At 41.1% G+C, this 21,880-nt stretch overlaps 1 protein-coding gene across 9 annotated transcripts in view; it reads left to right on the top strand.

Moving 5' to 3' along the window:
• Positions 1-1,535: 1,535 nt before the first annotated feature.
• The window catches only part of marchf1 (membrane-associated ring finger (C3HC4) 1), a 39,243-nt gene continuing 18,898 nt past the window's right edge, over positions 1,536-21,880 (top strand). For 3 of the 9 annotated variants that reach the window (XR_008570640.1, XM_054778460.1, XM_054778468.1), the window contains exons 1-3: positions 6,843-7,322; positions 16,534-16,587; positions 17,933-18,003. Coding sequence is in view for 8 of the 9 variants with exons in the window: in XM_054778460.1 (XP_054634435.1) it covers positions 7,236-7,322; positions 16,534-16,587; positions 17,933-18,003 (212 nt within the window). In the remaining variant the exon portion in view is untranslated. Of the gene's footprint in view, positions 4,394-5,449; positions 5,571-5,595; positions 5,616-6,842; positions 7,323-16,533; positions 16,588-17,932; positions 18,004-21,880 lie in introns of those variants that run through there. The other 6 variants (XM_054778466.1, XM_054778461.1, XM_054778464.1 and 3 more) reach the window with 6 other exon arrangements.

Genomic DNA, 21,880 nt, shown 5'->3' with positions numbered 1-21,880 from the left:
AATAAAGTCCTACATTTACTAGAATAAAAGTCGAAAATGTACGAGAAAAAAAGTTGTACATTTACAAGAATGAAGTCGTAAATCTACGAGAATAAAGTCCTACATTTACTCAAATAAAAGTCGTAAATTGATGTCATACGTTTGCGAGAAAAAAGTTGTAAATTTACAAAAATAAAGTCCTACATTTACTAGAATAAAAGTCAGAAATTCACAAAAAATGTCGAAAATTTACAAGAAAAAAGTTCTACAGTTATGACAATGAAGTCGTAAATCTACGAGAATAAAGTCCTACATTTACTCAAATAAAAGTCGTAAATTGATGTCATACGTTTGCGAGAAAAAAGTTGTAAATTTACAAAAATAAAGTCCTACATTTACTAGAATAAAAGTCAGAAATTCACAAAAAATGTCGAAAATTTACAAGAAAAAAGTTCTACAGTTATGACAATGAAGTCGTAAATCTACGAGAATAAAGTCGGAAATGTACAAAAAAAAAGTGGTAATATGACCTTTGCCCAAAGCCAAAGATCACATAAGTCCCCCTTTTCAAAGCTGTCTCAGGCAATGCCTGTTAGGACGTATTGAAATATGTAAGACACCTAATATTACCTCCTATTTCTCCTAAATGTACTTTTTTACTTTATTCTCAAAATCTCAAAAAGATTTTTGAGATTTTTTTTTCTTTTCAGTGTGGCCCTACTACTCTGTGATATCTTTTTTTTTTCCCAAAATGATACCAACTAACTTTCTGCTTCTCAAGACCGATATGATACCGATGACCGATGAACCTTTTGAAATGTGGATGTAAGTGTGGTTTGTGCACACGCGGAGGTAAGAAGGGCTGGAAGAAATGAGGTGTTGTTGATTTGCCCTAATGAAATATTAATGAAATATGATGACATGACTACAAGCACATCACTACTATCAGGAGAACCAGAGAAAGGAGGGGGAGGAGCCACCTGGCGTGGCCCAGCATCTCGCCGGATTGCAGCGTTTTTTTTTTTAAATTAAGGTGAATCGGAGCCATTTTTAATGCTGTGGGATTTATCGGTATGACGTCATAATTCCCTCACATCGGCCCAATTTTCCAAAAGCAGACATGAAGATGATAGGTGACTTTATCAAAAGTGTGTTCATTTCCAGTGTTTGTTTTTATTGGAGCGGCAGAGAAGGCGTCTAGTCTTCTAATGCTTGATTTCCATCTCGGCCGTGGCCTGCCTGCTGATGGCTCCCTGCGTCCCGGTCCACTTCACAGCCTTGCCGACGCGCACCTCTGGAAGAAAGTGCACACATACGGTAAGGGCGTGTCGTTGCAGGAGTGGCGTGTTGAACAAACCACAGCAGCTGTACCTGGCCGAGCTCTGTCTGGCCGGATGCAGACGGAAGCGATGCTGAAGAGGGAGAAGATGACGAAGGCGGCGACGATGAAGGTCAGCTCAAAGCCGGTGAAGGGCAATTCCATGGACGCAAGTGTACAAATGCAGCTGTAAGGTATGTATTTTATTATTTATATTTAGCATTTAACCACATGGGACACTGGAGTCCTATTTTGTTACTTCAGAACTTTTCTTAAGCTTTCACACAGTCAACGCGTCCGAATGGGCGACAGCACATTAGAGCTTGCAGTACCGAACCCTTCCACCAGAGGGAGACATGGCCTCATACATTATAGCAGGTTTTAATTGCCCTTCGCACCTTCTAAAAATACAATGAAACATGAAAAAAGGACCTGTACTGTTTTCAAAACTAATTCATTCATTTCTATTGTGCTTAATTTGTTTAAAAAAAAGAGTAACAAATATTTCAGTGGGGTCTTTCATTGTTTGTTTTTGTGCGGAAGGACATCCAACATGAACATATTGCATAGCTGCTCCACTTCCAAATATTCCTCCACTGAAATAAAGCACTTTTATAGAACACGTGAGTGCTGGTGGAAAACATGGTAGAACACTGCAGAAGCGTCTGCGTTCTGCATGAACACGTTTCAAAAAGCGTGAAAGCTCTCCATTAGTATCAGCTATGTTCCACTTGAGGCTGCCATCGTTGCCCATCATCCACAATCCTTATGTGAGACATGAACACACACGTCTTTCTCTTTTCTGTGTGTTCTAAAGATATAAAAACAGCTAAAAAGAGGCAGCTAAGAATGCACGTAATGGGGCGCACCTAAAAAAAGGGCACTTTTCCTTAAAAGCCATAAGCGGTGTTTACACTTGCCCGTCATTTGCCATGGCAACGCATGTCATTTATTTTATTTCATCATTTATTTATTTATGGCACGCCTAAAAAGTGCGTTCTGTTTACACACAAATTACACACTTGGCAAGCAATTTGTGACCGAAAATGGTGCGCATTGTCACGAACTGACATATTTACACCTTATCTCGTAGTGTTTATGTGCCGTGCACGACAATAACATGCGTGACGCGCAGTGTTCCCACGTGGGTCTGCATTGTCACCACCACTTCCCACATGATTTGGTCCCGCCGCGTCCTGCGTGACGCCGTAGAACAGCAGGCATCAGCCCTATGGCTTCATGAATTCCCATGTTTGCAAGGAACCTACAAGATGTTCAACTCCAGAGAAGAAGCAATACATGTGCAGTGCAAGCGAAAGACGAGGAATATACTGGACTCACCTGTTGCAAAGCAAAACTGTTCCAGCAAAGCAGCGGTAAAGTTCACCCACACTGCACGACTCGGCTGCCGAACAGGACGGCTTAGAAAAAATAAAAAATGTCGTTTTTCCAGAGTAGCAACACCGGCACTCACTTCGTACCGCCTCCAGGACACAAACGGTAGCGGATCCTAGTGCGAGGCACACGCACTTCCTTTATGTCACCGTGTGGACTTTGGTATGGAATAAAGCAAACGTGACTTCTGCTCCCTTCCTGGTCTTTCCCACCAGCCTCAGACAATCAGCTCCTCACTTTGGACGTCAGCTCCTAAACAAGATGGAAACACTGCAATGGGAAAATGAAGGGAAAAAAAGATTCCCAACTACTGTGCAGCGAGCCATCGTCGGGTGTACCGGGGAATGATACAAACGGGGGGTGTATTTAGTCATCTGGGGGCCCAAAGGGGCCCTCCACATCCCATTACTGTCTCATTCTGAGAATCAGTTTGTACAAAAGGTGACTACAATCGTCTATCGTTAATACTTGTGGTAGTTAGAGCATAGAAAAGCTGTTTATGACTTTGTAAATACAGTTTTTTAACATTATTACAGCCCTGTGGACATAAAATACCACCCCTATAGTCACTTTTGCACTCCTATTATTCTTTCTTTACGCCACATTGCTCAAACGTAACGTGCAGGCCACGGGATCACCGCAGGGACACAAAGAGCCGGCCACGGATTTAAACATTAGCAAGCTAGCGAGCTAACAGGTTAGGCTCCAATTCATTCACTGCATTCTAAACATAAGAAAAGGTTTAACACGGAGTGGGGGGAAGAAAGACAAAGTACGAAGCCAAAAACGTACCACTTCCACACAAAACGGGAGGAGAACTTTTTTTCTTCTTCAATCTATCATGTGGGACATGCCATGGCAGTCAGAATACTACATGTACCTTCGTCGTCAAATGCCTTTTGACATTTTTGACTAATAATACACCACAGCCAACCACGAAACAGCAATCATTTATTCATTAATTTCTGAAAAACCTGTATTCTAAATATGCCTCACTGTTACGAAAGGCATTTTAAATGGAGTTTTACACGTGAAGAAACCACTGCAGGCAGACAGTGTACAGTCCTGGAGTTCCAAAACGTGCAGTTACGCAACGTCAAAGCATCGGGAGTGAACGCCAAACGAACGGTCCACTTGCCATCAATTCAATGCCCTGAGAATACAAAGACGCGGAATAATGAGAATGTCTACGACTGTGTGAGTATGTTGCCTTGTGACTCATGAAAATCAACAAACTCCCACATTTTTGTGATTTATCCACAAACAAACACTATTTGTGTTTTGGATAAAATGGAGACGTGTGAAAATTCATGCTTTTCACTGTACAGCGATTAATTCAACTCTTACATACTTGTATGTCTTTTGCTGTCATAATATGAATGTGAATCGCGGGTTCGCTGTTTTGCGGGTTTTTTTAGTGCTTCGTTTTTAATTACAGCGTATGAAATGTTACAGGCGAGCCTGGCCCTTTAAAAATGATTGCATTGTGGGAAGTTGAGTATTCCCTCTGTCATCTGTCTGGTCCGCCCATTGTTTTCTCCGTTCCGATTGGCTGTCGACCTTTGTCAATCAATCTCCTTCCTGATGTGCTGTAGCTAGCTAGCTGGCTTGCTTGCTTGATAGCTTGTAATGGAATCTTCGGTTCATCTGCAGCAATATGTTTTAACAAGGATACAAAAACGCTACAGGAGTGAAATATGCGTGAGTGACTTCATTTCTTGTGTTGATCATTAAAATTCAAACGAAGGTTTGAACTTTTTTGGGTGTTTAAACGAGATAAATGTCAGAAAATGTTCTTGCCTTTCTGAGAAACGTGTATAAAGTGTTTGGTGAGGGGTTTTACAGCCTTAACACATATGTAGTCATTGTAAAAAATATAAAGTTGGCTACTTGGCGAATTTCACTTATTGCAGGCTATTTTGGGAACCTATCCCCCACCATAAACGAGTGAACACTGTAATCATTTTATTAGCTACACCATAATTATGGGGGCTATATGAGGGGATTTATGGCGTAATACCGAGAAACAACATAACATTAAAAATAGCTCAGATAACCGATCAATTTAAAAAAAAATGCTAATAGATGCTCCAAAAGCAGTGGCTGTGCTTAATCCCCGCGACCCTAATAAGGATGAGCGGCATAGAAAATGGTTGGATGGATGGATGTTGCAAATTTCACAAAACATTTTTTCCTAGAATAACATACATTTAGCAGAAATGTATGTGAATAAAGTCGTAAATTTATGAGAAAAAAGTTGTAAATTTACGAGAATAAAGTCTTAAATCTACGGGAATAAAGTCCTCCATTTACTAGAATAAAAGTCGGAAATTTACGGGAAAAAAGTGAAAAGTGCAAAAGGTTTGCCAGAGGCCTCCATGGTGTCACACCGGCTGCTCAGAGCGTGTGCCCGAATACAGTGCACCGTGCTGGGCCACAGCAGGTGGCTCCCTCCCTCCCTCTACTCTAGTTCTCCTGATAGTAGTGATGTGGTAGCAGTCATGTCATGATGTTTGATTAGGACAAATCAACAAATCCTCATTTCTTCGAGTCCTTCTTACCTCCAGGTGTGCACAAACTACACTTACCTCCACATAGTATATAGTAATAGTGGAAGTTATCGGTATCATATCGATCTTGAGAAGCAGAAAGTTATCAGTATGGGTTTGGACAGGAAAAGATACCGTGCATCTCTAATTGTAATTTCCAATGGAAAGCAGTGTTTTTGCTGGTTTGTTTTTTTTAATCCCAATCGAGTTTTGCAGCAGGAGTCCTACCGGTTTCCTCACTGACCATCCCGGCAAGGGTGAAGAGGCCAAAAACCACCAGGGACAAGACGACGATCAGCTCCTCCAGTTGGCCAAACATAGATGCCATGGTCAGCCCCCCCAAAAAAGGAGCTTTCTTCTCTCTTTCTTGTGATGTAAGCGCTCCACCATCTCTCACTTGGGAAGGCAGTGAAGTGCAGACTTACACCTGTCAAGGTGGAGCCAGATCATGTTAACCCAAATAATTCATGGCCTGTGCGCCTGTGTAAGGCCTCCAGTGCATCAAGTACAAGCGCAAGAGCAAACATGGTCTTTATAAAATACCTCACTCACGGTGTCAAAACGCAGCCTTACCATAAAGCAGCGGTGTCCAGATTGCAGCAGTCCGTGGCACGTTCTAAAAATGGAAAAAACTGTCATTTTCCAAGAATACAGTATAGTCAAAATGTTAAGGGAACAAAGTCGTAATCTAACAAGAAAAAACTCTGCTAGTATTAGAAAAATTAATGTAATTTTAGTAGCACATTATGTTTTTAAAGTCTAAATTTCAAAAAATAATAATTTGGGGAAAATTTGGTTATTATCTCTGCCAAGGTGGTTATGTTTTTGCCAGCGTTTATGTGTTTGTTTATTTGTTTGTGTTCCAAATAACTTGAAAAGTTCTCAATGGATTTGGGTGAAATGTTCAGGAATTGTGGGAAATGGGATAAGAAAGAACTGTTTAAATTTTGGGGGTGATCCAGGAATTTTTTTAGAGGATTCTTTAACATTGCGAAATGGGACTTTTCGGCATTTGTGCATACAACTCCACAAAAAATGTTCAGAGCACTTGGAAAAACTTACTGTATATACGGGGTTAGGGTAGTGTGCTTTCTTCGTGCTTTTCCTTACGTTTGTTGAAAAATACATTTCCAATCACTCTGGTTGGCTGAAGTGGCTTGGTATTGAAGGAGTTAAGAATAAGGTCAAACAAAGTCTTAATCTAATGAGAAGATTCTATGGGAATGGATGCACGCATCCATCTCTAATGATACATCTATTTACCCGGTCTGGGAAAAGTCTGGAATGTTGAAATGTGAAACCTGTGGGAAGCCTGTGGTGATTGGGGACGGTTGTAAAATGAAATAAAATAGGATTACACCCTCACCATCTCATCCTCCCACCTACCTGCTGTTTTTTGCACTCCAAGCAACAACAAGGCTCCATTTCATTTGTCATCTGTGTGTGTGTGTGTGTTTGGTCCATGTGCACAGGTTGTGTAATCTCATTAGCAGCACCCTTGCTCAGAGGGGGCGGGAGGGGGATTGAGGTTAGTCTAAGCCCTAAATCCTTGCTGTGGACCGCATGCCTATTACCCAGCATGCACGGCGGAATCCTGCCCATCCCTCTGAGAAAGATGCTTGCACACCAACACACCTTCCTTCCTTCTTTCCTTCCTTCCTCCGTGTTTACTGCTGCTCTGCATACAAACCCCTCCTCTCCCCCCTCTCAGCAGGAAGAAGAGGAGGAGGAGGAGGGAGCGACTGAGTAGTTTTCCCCCGTCACCAAGACAACCGCACTCCCCGCTATCTCCGCGGCTGTCCTCCTGTTGCCACGGAGACCTGATCCCGCTCCGACCGCGCTCGCTCGTCTCTGCAAGATCCTGAATTGGGAAGGAAGGAAGCGGGGGATCGGCGCTCTCTTCGGATGGGGCAGAGGACGCTCGCCGATCGGAGGACGGGGGGAGCGCTGTGGGAGTAACGCGTCAGCGCGTGTCGCCCGGAAACACCGCTGGCATGCCTGTACACCAGATCACTGTGGTCCCGGCCAGAGAGAGCGCCGGCAACGGCAGGAGCGCCCCGCGGCCCAAAGACAGGAATGAGGTGAGGCTGTGACCCGCTTCATAGGAATTCGATTTAGGATTAGTCGGGATGACGGTGCTGCGACACAATGTGAAGCAATAACACTGTGTCCACCTGGGGGGGTCCACATGAGGCAAATTGTAAGATATCACATTTATCACACAGCTGAGTAGATGTTTCAGATAGTTTCGCACACACAAATGAAAAAATCAGCAGTCATTTTACAAGAATAAAGTCAAAATATGGAGAAAAAATAGTTGTAACTTTACAAGAACTTTACAAGAATAACCTAATACTACAGTAGTGTGTGTTAAAAAATGTCTTTAGAAGTTGTCATACAGTATTATGAGAAACACACAAAACAACACATAGACTAGTCAGTTTTGGAAAATAAAAAGTTATGTTACACAAACGAAGTGAAAATATAATGGGAACAAAGTCATAATTACAGGAAGAAAGTTCAATGAGTTATGAAATAAAAAACAGCAGAAATGGAAAAAAGTTGTAATTTTACAAGAATAATGTCTAAATATGGAGAGAAACAGAAGAAAAAGAAAGGAAGTCACAGTTTGATGAGAATAAACTTGTAATGTAGTACAAATCATCTCATTTTAGTAGCGTAGAAGTGAAATATTTTAACAAAAAATTTTGGGGATCTAATAAGAAACAAAGAAAGGAAAATAAAGTTGTCGTTTTTGGAAAACTAGGTTGGGGAAAATGTCATCATATTATGGGAATAAAGTCATCATATTATGGGAATAAAAATTTGCAAGTTTTTCTCATTAGAATGCAACTTTTTTCTCATAATATTTGGACTTTGTTCTTGTAAAATGACAGCTGTTTCTTCTAGTTTTTATTTATATATTATTCCCATAGCAAATTTTCCCAAAATTACAACTATATTGTTGGGTTTCTCATCAAATTAAACTTAAAAAAAAAAGTTTTTTTGTCGTTAATGTTCCAAGTCTATGCTACTAAAATGACATTATTTTTCCTTGGAATATTACAAGTTATTCTCATAAAATTTCAACTTTTTTTTGGTTAATATTTTTGACTTTATTCTTGTACGTTTCTTGTGTTTTTACAAACATATTAGAACTTTCTTCTTGCAAATTTTCTTCTCATAATATTTTGACTTTATTTCCATGACATTATATTATTCCCATATTATTATAACTTTTCCCCAACCTAATTTCCCAAAAATCACAACTTCATGTTTTGTCATAATATTATAAGTCAATAACAATTAAGAACTTAATAAAATCACTTATTTTTTCATTAATATTTCAACTTCATGCTACGAAAATAATTTTTTCCTTATAATTCTTGTGAAATTACAGTATGTCTTTTTTTTGGTTGGATTACAACTTTTTCCTCTCAATATTATGTCTTTATTTTGCAGGGTTTTTTTCTTTGTAATTTCATGTTAAATTATAGTTTTAGAATGTGCCGCGAACACCCCTGAGTGTTTTTGTATTTATTTGGAAGCGGCTCTCCTATTGGCTATGATCAGAGTGTGCAGATGTACCTAATGTTACGGCCGCTTAGCTTCTATTGCGTCACAAAGCGCCACTTTGTAGAAGAAGCTTGGATTCATTTGAACTGTGGCTAAAAGTGGCTGTGTGTACTTTTGGCTCTCAAGCCAGCAGTCAAAAATATCCCCTTCACGCCACGCGACTTAATCCCTCCCTCCCACTAGCGCCCACAAGCAAGAAGCATGCACATGTGCACCCACTGGTGCTCTCACCTGTCCTCACCTGCATCACAGCCAACAGGGAGTCAGCAGAGGGCTGCACGGCTCATCTTAGTTTCATTAGTTCCCTTCACCGTGCTTTGACGCACGGCGAGGAAAGACATGGTACCTGTGGATGACATGATGCTCAGCATTTTGCCTTAAAACTGGAAAAAGAATTCCATTTAAGTTGCCGATTTGTAAGCAGGTAGTGCTGGGATCTTTAAAAAAAATCCTCAAAAAGTCCAATAATTTGAATTTCAGGCCTTAAAAAAATCTCTTAAAGCGTCTTAAACAGGATTTGAAAGGTCTTAAAAATGTATTCATGTTCCTTTTATTTCAAACAAATGCATGAACTACAGTGTGGCTTTCAAATGTTTCCATTTGTGACAACATAACTGCACACCCGAGGTAAATTAGGATCCAGCGACAGCAGCTAGTGCATGGGTGTCCAAAGTGTGGCCTGAGGGCTGTTTTTTTAATAGCCCGCGGCACATTCTAAACATATCATTTCACGTAAAAAAAAAAAAAAAGAAAAAATCAGCCATAATTTTACAAGAACAAAGTCAAGATATTAAGAGAAAAAGAATTTATGAAAAAGTCATAATTTACAACAATAACATAATATTATAAGGAGAATAATGCCATTTTAGTTACATAACGTTGAAATATTAAAGAAAAAAAACAGTTGTTTTGTTTTAAATCATAATATTATGAAAAATAAAACCAAATTAAGTTGTAGTTTTTGGAAAATTAGGTTGCGAGGGAAAAATATTTTGGAAAAATGGGCTAAACGAAGAAGTTGATATTAGTAGTATGATTTAGCACTTACTGTATATGAGAAAGCTGAGATTTAAATACAGTGTTCCCTCGTTTATGGCGGGGGATAGGTTCCCAAAATAGCCCATGATAAGTGAACTCCGCTCATAGCCAACTTTATTTTTGTACAATGATTATACAGTATATGTTTTAAGGCTGCAACACCCCTCACTGTACACTTTATACACTTTTGTCAGACAGGCGTTAACATTTTCTCACATTTTTAGTGATTAACCTATAAGGTTGGACACATGAAATGATGAAGTGACTCATGCCTATTTTACTTTTCTGACCATGCCTCTTCATCCTGGCGCCGCTCCGCTGAAGCATTTTTGTATCCTTGTTAAAACTTATTGCTGCAGTCCTCCTCCTCCTCCACGAACTGAAGATTTGTTTGTTCCGTAATGGCGCCCGACGGCCGCGTAATGTCTGCCTTCCTTCAGCATGTCCAGAAGTCCAACTTTTTGTGCGACGGTTAGCATCTTCCTCTGCCTTTTGGGTGGAGAACGTTTTGTCGACATTTTGGGTGTTTGTCGGGGAGAAAGCTTGCAAGTCACACTGCAAGGCAAGATGTTTTCTAGCAATAAACACAACAGGAGACACGACGTGTGGGCCAGCACAAAGGAGATTGATTGACAATGGTCTACAGCCAATGGGCGGGTTCTCCCTTAGCCAATAATAATAATGGATTCGATTTTCATAGCGCTTTTCAAGGTACACAAAGCGTTTCACAATGAAGTGAACCCATTTTTCATTCACTCCTCAGTCACACACTGGTGGTGGTGTGCTGCCCTGGCGTAGTCTGACAGAAACGTGGCTATGGCTAGCACTGGGGGCAAGGTGGGTGAAGTGTCTTTGTGTCCAAGGACACAAGGACAGTGACTAGGATGAAGGGAGTGAGGATCGACCCGCCTAACTTCTGGCAGCTCCTCCACGCCCTCTCACTTCCTCCTTCCTGTCATGTGTGATTCTTCCGTTGAATGATCTCCATGGAGCTCTTATCAAATACACTTCTGCCACCTTGTGGCCGTTTTTATGGCTTAAAAGTGTTCTGAAATGTTAAGACATTAACATAATGCGTTAATGAATAATTAGTGCAAAGTTGCATCATCACCTCTTCTTGCCTCTCGCGCAAAAAAACGTAAAAGACGTATAAATACTTTGCTGGGTTTGGGCGTTCTGGTTTATAAAAACGTATAAATGTGTCTCTGGTGTTGAAAGAGTTAAAGTGCTCATGACACCAAAAGACGTTTGACTAAATGAGACAACGAAAGCACTCACTGAATAAAACATTCATGTCATACTGCTGTCATAGATAAATAAACAACTATGAAATAGGAATGAAATGAAGTGAAATGATTTTGACACAATTTTCACACACCCCCAGTTAGTTTTCTGAACCAACGCCATCTTGGTTGTGACGTTGCGACCAGAACACGTTCCAGGAAGTAGATTCAAACAAATGCAACCATGAACTCGCACCAAAGCCATGAAAGTCACATGTTCACAACACTAGGACAATAATATTATTCATCGATATTGTGTTGTGATAACTATGATGTAACACAAAAAAAAAAAGTTTTTTGACTGCCAGTAACTGACACTGACAGCTCAATGCACACTGCAAAATAAAAGAGCAGTCATCAGCAGTCGCTGCTTATATAGCCCTGGCATGAAACTCCATACTATGATTCTAAAATTCCGACAATAGATCTAGTCCAAAAATATGGATTTACTTACTGAAACTGACAGATGGACTGTCAGATTCTCTGTTGTCCCCTTGGAGTGGGTGGGGTTGTCCACGATGGAGAGCAGTTTGTCCAGTGTCCTCCTGTCTCTCACTGTTACAAACGCCTACTTGTAGTGGTCCACTACTGCCCCCTCCCGGCCATGAATGGTAATGGGCTCCACTGGAGTCACCACCGTTAGCCGCCATGAGCACTTGGGTGGCTGCTACGGAGAACATTAGCAGAAGAAATGTAGATTGACTTCCTGCCACCTTGGCATGCGTTTCCACGCTCCGACGTCTTGTAGCTTTTGGAATTTTTATTTCCATCTGCGGGAAAATACGGAACCATTTGTCCCACGAAGTTTGCCGGCGCATCTGACGAGACGAATGTTGTCCTTGGTGAATGTCAACAAGCTTACTCCGTCTCCTGGAGTGTTCCAGAAAAAGCCTTCAACATGAGGAGCGATCATAATATAAATAAATATGTAACAAATGTCTTGTAGTGGATCAGAAGTTCTGGGTGGGACTGTCCGGATCTGATGTCACTTGCTCCGCCTCCTCCTAACATGGAAGAAGTGACGGAAATGATAAAAATAAATAAATATTTCAACATTGTAGTACACATCTAACACAGGAAGTATGCCTTTTAATGTTATTTTTCATGGCGGAAATAACAAGATGACCATGTGCTTTGGTGTCATGAACACTTCAAAAGCTACAGTGGTGTGAAAAAGTGTTTGCCCCCTTCCTGATTTTTCTTTTTTTTGCATGTTTGTCACATTTAAATGTTTCACATTATTAAACAAATGTAAATATTAGTCAATGACAACACAACTCAACACTTTATGCACTTTTTAAATGGGAGAAAAAACATCCAAAGCTACATGGGCCTGTGTGAAAAAGTGATTGATTATGATTATGTCAAAACATAACATAAATTAGATGAATTGAGATCTATCAGTGTGGAAAAGGTTATAAAACCATTTCTAAAGCTTTGGGACTCCAGCCAACCACAGTGAGAGCCATTATCCACAATTGGACAAAACATGTAACAGTGGTGAACCTTCCCAGGAGTGGTTGGCCAACCAAAATGACCCCAAGAGCACAGCCACGACTCATGCGAGAGGTCACAAAAGACCTCACAACAACATCCAAAGAAGTGCAGGCCTCACTTGCCTCAGTTAAGGTCAGTGTTCATGACTCCAACATAAGAAAGACACTGGGCAAAAACGGCCTGCATGGCAGAGTTCCAAGACCAAAACCACTGCTGAACAAAAACAACATTAAGGCTTGTCTCAATTTTGCCAGAAAGCATCCTGATGATCGCCAGGACCTTTGGGAAAATACTCAAAAGTTGAACGTTCTGGAAGGTGTGTGTCCCATTACATCTGGCATTTCAGAAAAAGAACATGATAGCAACAGTAAACTACGGTGGTGGTAGTGTGATGGTCTTCAGGACCTGGAAGACTTGCTGTGACAAATGGAAGCATGAATTCTGCTGAAGGAGAATGTTGGTGACCTCAAGCTGAAAGCAACTTGGGTTCTGCAGCAGGACAATGATCCAAAACACACCAGCAAGTCCACCTCTGAATGGCTGAAGACTTTGGAGCGGCCTAGTCCAAGTCCTGACCTGAATCCTATTGAGATGCTGTGGCATGACCTTCAAAAGGAAAAGCCTCCAATGTGGCTGAATGACAACAATTGTGCAAAATTCCTCCCCAGAGCTGTAAGAGACTCATTGCAAGTTATCACAAACGCTTGATTGCAGTTGTTGCTGCTAAGGGGGCCCAACCACTTATTAGCTTTAGGGGGCAATCACTTTTTCACACCACTGTCGTTGAAGCCGTTTAAATCTTAATTATTTGCTGTGTTGAACAATTGTGCATGTAAAGAATATTAAGAGCCATGATGATCACACATGTGCACCCCAGAGCCACTAATAGCCAATCAGTGCCCGCAGGAAATCCCTTTATCAGCTTACACCAGTCCCAGCCTCTCTCTCTGTCTCTCTCGCTCACTCTCTTTTTAGTTTTATTTACTCGCCATTGTGTGTGTGGTTGTGCGGGGTTTGCTGCAAACGCTGCCCTGCTTGTTAGGAAGACAAGGAAGCCGCCTACAGGATGTATTTCAAGCGTGTGTCATGTCACTTTGAAGTCAACGTACTAAAAGAAAAAACTTGTAATCTAACAACAAAAAGGCATAATTTTACAAGAATAACATTGTAATATTAAGAAAAATAAGATCATTTTAGTAGGGTAAAGTTTAAATGTTAAATATTTTTTTAAAAATGATAATATTACGAACAAAAAAACAACACAACAGATAAAGTTGTAAATTTTGGAAATTAAATTAGGGAAAAAGTTATGTTACGTGAATAAAGTCAAAATATTATGGGAATAAAGTCAAATATTATGTGAATAAAGTCATATTATGAGAATAAAGTCATCATATTCTGGGAATACAGTCATCGTATTATGGGAATAAAGTCATCATATTCTGGGAATAAAGACAAAATATTATGGGAATAAAGTCATACTATGGGAATAAAGTTAGATTCTGGGAATAAAGTCATCATATTATGGGAATAAAGTCAACATATGGGAATAAAGTCATTATGGGAATAAAGTCATCATATTATGGGAATAAAGTCAACATATGGGAATAAAGTCATTATGGGAATAAAGTCAACATATTATGGGAATAAAGTCGTCATATTCTGGGAATAAAGTCATATTATGGGAATAAAGCCATCATATTCTGGGAATAAAGTCATATTATGATGTCATCTATGGCCTTCCAGGACAGCAAATAGATGCTTGTCTTACTGAGGAGTAGGCAACATTGATGCCAAACGCCATAATACAGAAGAAAAAGAAGACATTTGTAGACGGTCCCTGCGCTCCGGTCTCGCTGCCGGCTTCTCCTAGAGGTCAATAGAAGTCAGACTGCACAGAAGACGGCTTGTTTTGATAAAAACTGGGTAGCTGTTTGTCTGTGTTGCACGGTTGGAAAGAGGTGTGTTTTACTGTGTTAGAAACATTCACTTGGGACTTATTCATCCCGGAAGTTTGAATACCTGTATGTGAATATGTTTCCAGCTTTACCACAGTCTCTTTTGCGTTATCTCGCAAAAGTTTTGTGAGGGAAGGTTCTTTTTTTTTTTTTAACCTATCATTTTTTTCTTCTCTATGTCCCCTCCCGGGCTCCGTAAGAAACAAACAAAACGAAAAAGCTACTGGGAAAATTAAGCTGGGGAAAATGTAGAATATTACAGGAATGAAGTCACAATATCGTGGGAATAAAGTCAAAATATTACGAGAAGTAACTTACAAAGATGATTTAAATGTAAATGTGAAAAAAAGAGTGAAGTTGATATTAACAGCAGTCTTTTTCACAAAGCCGAAATGAACTATATATAAATTGCATTAGAAAACATCAAAGAATGCCAAGTGGCATCCTTCCATTTTTCACTATGTGGCCCTCTGTGGTTTAGAGTTCCAAGTTTAGAGTTCCAATTTGGCCAGGGGTGGCTCTGTATACAGTATAAAATGATGTGGTACATTGTGCCTTTTAGCCTTGATTCCAGCGATGCACGATGGTGGCGGGGAGGTCAATAGAAAGTGAAATAGAAATAGAAAGACATGACACAGCACCATCTTCTTACCAGCTGGCCGGGGGGGGCATCCAGCTAGTAAGAGGATTGGCTGGCTTTACTGTTGCTCCATCGTACAGCAGAATGTCTCATAGGCCAACGGGACTCTTCATGGAGGTTTTGAACGCGCCACCAGAAGGGGTTGGCAAGCTTTACTGTTTACAGAAATTATGATCCGCTAAATCAACATTCTAAGAAATAGATCATGATTCACTTTATTTTTCTTCAATCAGGCAGAAATGGAAAACATTCTCTATTTTTTAACTTAAGTGATTTAACTTCAGACTTAGTCGCAGGTGAACACCTTTCTTCATGTTTTGGGTGAATTTTCTGGGATTTCCCAGCATCCTTAAATGCAGCAAATTGCATGAAGAGTGATAAGTTAAGTTCCTCACCTTTATAGACGCACACTGTTAGTTGAACATCAGAAACAAGGTCCGTGTTACCACAGCAACTCTCAAAGCTGCACTGGTGCATTCAGGTGCCCATCTAGTGTTGTAATTGGGAGCTACGTTTAATCACATGTCACACGTGTTTTTTTTAATATATATTGTAATTTCCAGTGGACAAGTAAGCGTAATTTAAACAAGAATAGCAACCCAAAAAAATGTGATGCCGCTCGCAGGTAAGTGGCGCCATTTGAGATATTTTTTAGAACAGGCTGGAGGGGAACTCATGCTCCTTAGGGGGGACCTGGTGCCCGCGGGCATCGTGTTGGTGACCCCTAATTTAGACCACACATACACGCAAAGTTTAAAAAAAAGTGAATGTTTGTTTCCAAGTGAGCTCAGGGACGTCACAGGCAGGAGAACAAAGGAGCGTTTGATTCGCTCACCCGCACAGGATTGGAGCGTTTTTTTTTTTTTTAATTAGAAGTTATCGGAGATATTTTTGATGTTATGGGATTTATCGGTCTGACGTCATGATTCCCTCATATCGGCCCGATAATTATCGGGCACCCCTAATGTACTCTAGAATAACATTATACTGCAAATAATAACCTTGGGTTATCCATACCATGTCGCTCATTTTCCTGGGATTTGGATTTGAAATGTAAAATATTTGACTGTAGGTGACTGGACTCTTTTGCTTATTGATTATTTGATTGGATTGTACTTGATTTATTATAAGCAGCCTAGAAGACGGATGGATGGATTTGATTAGTTTGGCCATCAGTTGGTTCATCAGCTGATCTTGTCCTGATTGATGTTAAGGACTGTGAGAAAAGAGCCTTATGGTATGGAATATTAAGAGCATCATTTCACCCTCACGATTTCCTGTCTCTCCTCCTCGCTTCCAGGGTCAGGCCAAGGCCCCCGGCCGCTCAGGGAGTCGATCCAGCAACATCTCCAAGGTAACTGCGGGATGGCAAAGGTGGAGGTCAGGGATGGAGTTTGATACATGACGTGATGCCACGCAGTTGTACAACCACAGGAAGAACGCTCTCGTTAAATGGAAAAAAAATACCCAAAATACCGTAGGTAATAAAAGGCACAAAAATACAAAAACACAACTAAGAAGCTCAGGGCTAAGGCCAAAAAGTCTAACAAAAAAACACTGCAAGGCAGGAAGAAAAAACACATGCGATAAATAAGGAAGCTGCAGCAAAAACGGCATGCAGAGCAGGAAAAATACATAATGCTGGGAATCACAATGGTAACAAGGCAAATAGGAATAAAGACCAGTTGGGCGCCAAGGAAGGAAGGTGCAGGTAGCAGGTAGCAGGTAGCAGGTAGCAGGTAGCAGGTAGCAGGTAGCAGGTAGCAGGTAGCAGGTAGCAGGTAGCAGGTAGCAGGTAGCAGGTAGCAGGGTTGGCAAAGGACTAACTGGCAACCGGCAGAGGTATGGCAGCAGCTGATAAAGGTGCAGGTAATTGGTCACAGGTGATACAGATGAGTAATCAGGGTATGGAGAGCACTGCAACAGAGGACAGATAGGCGGCAGCAAAGCGACAACACTGAACTTGACACATTTATCATATCAGTGTCAAACATGTATCGTATCTCCATGACAGTAGCAATCATGTATCATACCTCTCTGACAGTATCAATCATGTATCATATCTCCCTGACGGTATTGATACCTGATGGTATCGATTGTGTATCATATCCCTGACATCGATCTTGTATCATATCTGTATCAGTCTGACTGTATCAGTCGTGTATCATATCTCCCTGACGGCATCAATCGTGTATCCTATCTTCCTGATGGTATCGATTGTGTATCATATCTCCCTGACTGTATCAGTCGTGTATCATATCTCCCTGACGGTATTGATCGTGTATCATAGCTCCCCGACGATATTGATTGCGTATCACATCTGCCTGACTGTATCGATCGTGCGTCATATCTTCCTGACGGTATCAATCCTGTATCATACAGTATCAATCGTGTATCATATCTCCCTGACGGTATCAATCATGTATCATATCTCTCTGACAGTATCGATCATGTATCATATCTCCCTGACGGTATCAATCATGTGTCATATCTCCCTCGCGGTATCAGTCAGGTATCATATCTCCCTGACGGTATCGATCGTGTACCATATCTGCCTGACGGTAACAACGGGTATCATATCTCCCTGACGGTATCAATTGTGTATCAAATGTCCCTGACAGTATCAATCATGTATCATATCTCTTTGACAGTATCAATGAAATGACTTATGAGTGACTTATAAGTGATATTTTTTTAAGGCTAGCTCCACAGCAAGACAAACAAGCGCCTCAAAGACGTCCATCACCCCGTCTTCTCAGGACATTTGCAGGTAATGTCTCTTTGAGTGTCTCCGGTGGGTTTTCTAGCAGCCGGGAGGGGGGGCATCAAGCTGGTGGAAATGTGGGCAAACATCCTCATCACGCTGAGCTCTCTTCCACTGACATGCAAAACACTTTAAAATTCAAGGATGACAACACGGCGGCTTGATTTGTCCTCCAGACCCCTGGGCGTGTGCCCTCTGGCCTTTTTATTTAGTGCGTGTGCGTGCGTGCGTGTGTGTGTGTGTGCGTGTGTGTGTCATGCCACTGTCGCCCATGAATTCATTTGATTCCAGTCATTCAGGAGCAGATGATTTGAGATGCTGGACGATTAAAGTCAGACAGACATCAAGCAAAGCTTTATCATTTGTCACCTGTTCAAGGAAACAGTAAACAGTTCTATGGGAGAGCATTTCTCCCAGAGAAGCCCTTATGATGCCACATAAGCACAACTAAAGGAACCCAAGCATACTCGCTAACTCAAACTGTTGGAGGCAGTATTTAGGTGTGATGAAGTATGCAAATGTGGTCAAATATCCATCCATCCATTTTCTATACCACTTCATCCTCATTAGGGTCGCGGGGGCATGCTGGAGCCAATCCCAGCTGACTTCGGGCGACAGGCGGGGTACACCCTGGACTGGTCGCCAGCCAATCGCAGGGCACATATAGACAAACAACCATTCACACTCACATTCACACCCATGGACAATTTAGAGTCGCCAATTAACCTCACCTGCATGTTTTTGGGAATGTGGGAGGAAGCCGGAGAAAACCCACGCGCACAGGGGGAGAACATGCAAACTCCACACAGAAATGCCCAGGGGAGAATCGAACCCAGGTCTTCCCGATCTCCAGGCTGTTCCTGTATTGACCACTAGACCACCGTGTGGCCCGTGGTCAGATATAATAATAAAAAATTCACTGTCTGTGGCCTGAAGGGGTCCCTGACATGCTTGATCCACTTTGCTAAAATATGTTACACATTGTTGGTAATTATCTTCTACATTTTTGACAGCGAACGGTTAATTTGCAAAAATGAGCTAGCTCTCGCTGTTCAGCCTCATGACATCATCAGAGTAGTATCACTCAGGTAAACAAACATAGCGCTGTACGAGACGGAGGATGTTTACAGTGATTACAGCCAAGATATGAGCCATGTGTCAATCGTTTTTGAGGAGGGACAAACAGGAGGGTCTTTATAGCCTGATTTATTTTGTATTTAGTCACCGTCTCAGCCGCTGCCCCCCACAATATGTCAGTGAAAAGATGTTCATATAAGATGTATAATGCTTTACAGCCTTGTCGCTATCATGGAATAGTGTTTAGAAGGCAGTATGTAAACGGAGAGCGGAGAGTGCAGACCTCTGCCAAGCGCTGTAGTTCCCCCCCATATTGTGATTTACAGCATAAATATTAGTCCTACATTTATTTTATCCACATATTTAGATTCCTTCACCATGAAAACATAGCATTAGCAATTGCATTCATAATGATATCAATATTAGTTCAGTAGTTAATCACAAAAATGGCGGTTTTCTTCTGAATCTAGCTCCATAGCCTTTGAAGATACAACAAATCCAGGTTCCACAGTGTCTTGGCTATATACAGTATAATATACTGTATATAATTTATAGCTTCATTTGTTGTCTTCCAAAGGTCCAATTGCAAAGGTCCCCTATTTTTACCTATTCTGGATCATAGTATCCGGAATCATTCCATTATCTGAATCAGTCTTTGATATTTTGTACAACCTGTTGGAAACTTGTCCGGTATTTTTTTTTCCAAGTGCTCTGACCATTTTTTGTGGAGTTATACGCACAAATGACGAAAACGGTCCTATCTCAGCCGCACGGTGGTCTAGTGGTTAGCATGTTGGCCACACAGTCACAGCCTGGAGATGGGAAGACTTGGGTTGGATTCTCCCCTGGGCATTTCTGTGTGGAGTTTGCATGTTCTCCCCGTGTGTGTGTTGGTTTTCTCCGGGTACTCCGGTTTCCTCCCACATTCCAAAAACATGCATGTTAGCTTCATTGGCGACTCTAAATTGTCCATAGGTATGAATGTGAGGTTGAATGGTTGTTTGTCTATATGTGCCCTGCCATTGGCTGGACACCAGTCCAGGGTGTACCCTGCCTGTCGCCCAAAGTCAGCTGGGATAGGCTCCAGCATGCCCCCGCAACCCTAATGAGGAGAAGCGATATAGAAAATGGATGGGTGGTACTATCTCACAATGTGAAAGAATCCTTTAAAAAAAATTGTGGATTGTGGATGATGCAGATCACCCCCAAAAGGTAATCAGTTCTTCCATATCCCATTTCCGACAATTCCTGAACATTTCATCCAAATCCATTTAGAACTTTTCAAGTTTTCAAACCAACAGATAAGCGCCGGCAAAAACATAACCTCTATAATGGTGGTAACAAGACATGACTTACTCACTTGTTTGGTACTTGTTCTGTGGCAACTTTGACGTCGTTCTTCTTGTCTTTTTTTTTCCTGTGTACCGGCGGAATAGTATCCTTTTTCAAGCTGCGTTTGTAGCGTACTTTCAAGCCAAATGCTTCTTGTAAAGGTGTTCCTTCACACAGTCATCAGTGAAATGATCACTGCAAAGAACAGAACTCAGGGTGGGCGTCCATCTGTCTTCCGTTCTCTGCACTTGGCTCGTCCACTGTTGTCTTAAACCTTCCTCTTTTGAAAAAAAAAAACAAACTTACAGTATCACTGGGATACTGTGAACATCCAGCAGCAACACAATGTTTTGGCACAACTACTATTTGGATTAAATATATGCTGAACCAAGTCCAACATGTACCTCGAGAAGCGTTTCTTTTCTCTGTTTTCGCTAGAGGTGTCATCCCGATGAGGCTGAACTGCGAGAGCTAGCTCATCATGGCTGGTGCCATCAACTATAAATGTCAATTTGCCAATTTTGCCAATTATATACCGTTGGCTTTCAACAAATGGAACAATGTAGAACATAATTCCAAGCAATATTTAACATATTTAAGCAAAGTTGATGAATCATGCCAGGGACCCTTTAAAGCTGAACACCACATGTGATATAAGCGTCTGAAGATGTTTAAATGAGATGTTCCGTGCTAAATTGAAACTGCTGCGTCCTCAAGATCAGCTCATTTTGATGTAATTTCATACAATATGACCAAATATCATTTTTCTCCTGAAAAGTAAGGAAAATAAAATGTTAAAATATCTTATTTAATTTAAAATTAAATATGAAGAAAATGAAGAACATGGTATCTTTGTCCAAATAGCGCAAACATTAATATATAAATTGACAAACATCTGTTTTTTTGTGTCAAATTCAGTCAGATTCGGCCCACCATAAAGTCTGATGTGGCCCATGAAAGCTTGTAAATAATGCACATCAAAAAGACACTTGTTCCACAAAGACACAGAAATGGACAAAAATATACTGCTCAAAAAAATTAAAGGAACACTTCGAAAACACATCAGATCTAAACTGGGGGAAAAATGATCTTGAATATCTTTCCTGATAATAAGTGGGTGATGTATTAGTAACAAAATGATGCCACATAATTTGATAGAAATGAAAATGATCACCCTATAGAGGGGGGAAATCAAAGACACCCCAAAAATCAAAGTGAAAAAATGATGCAGCAGACTGGTCCATTTTGCTAAAATATCATTGTAGCAACTCAAAATGATTCTCAGTAGTTTGTGTGGCCCCCACGTGCTTGTACGCATGCCTGACAACATCGGGGCATGATCCTAATGAGACTACGGATGGTGTCCTGGGGGATCTCCTCCCAGATCTGGACCAGGGCATCCATGAGCTCCTGGACAGTCTGAGGAGCAACCTGGCGGCGCCGGATGGACCTAAGCATAATGTCCCAGAGGTGT

The sequence above is a fragment of the Dunckerocampus dactyliophorus genome, chromosome 6, assembly GCF_027744805.1.
Source record: "Dunckerocampus dactyliophorus isolate RoL2022-P2 chromosome 6, RoL_Ddac_1.1, whole genome shotgun sequence".
Taxonomy (NCBI): domain Eukaryota; kingdom Metazoa; phylum Chordata; class Actinopteri; order Syngnathiformes; family Syngnathidae; genus Dunckerocampus; species Dunckerocampus dactyliophorus.
This window is presented reverse-complemented; position numbering and strand designations above follow the sequence as displayed.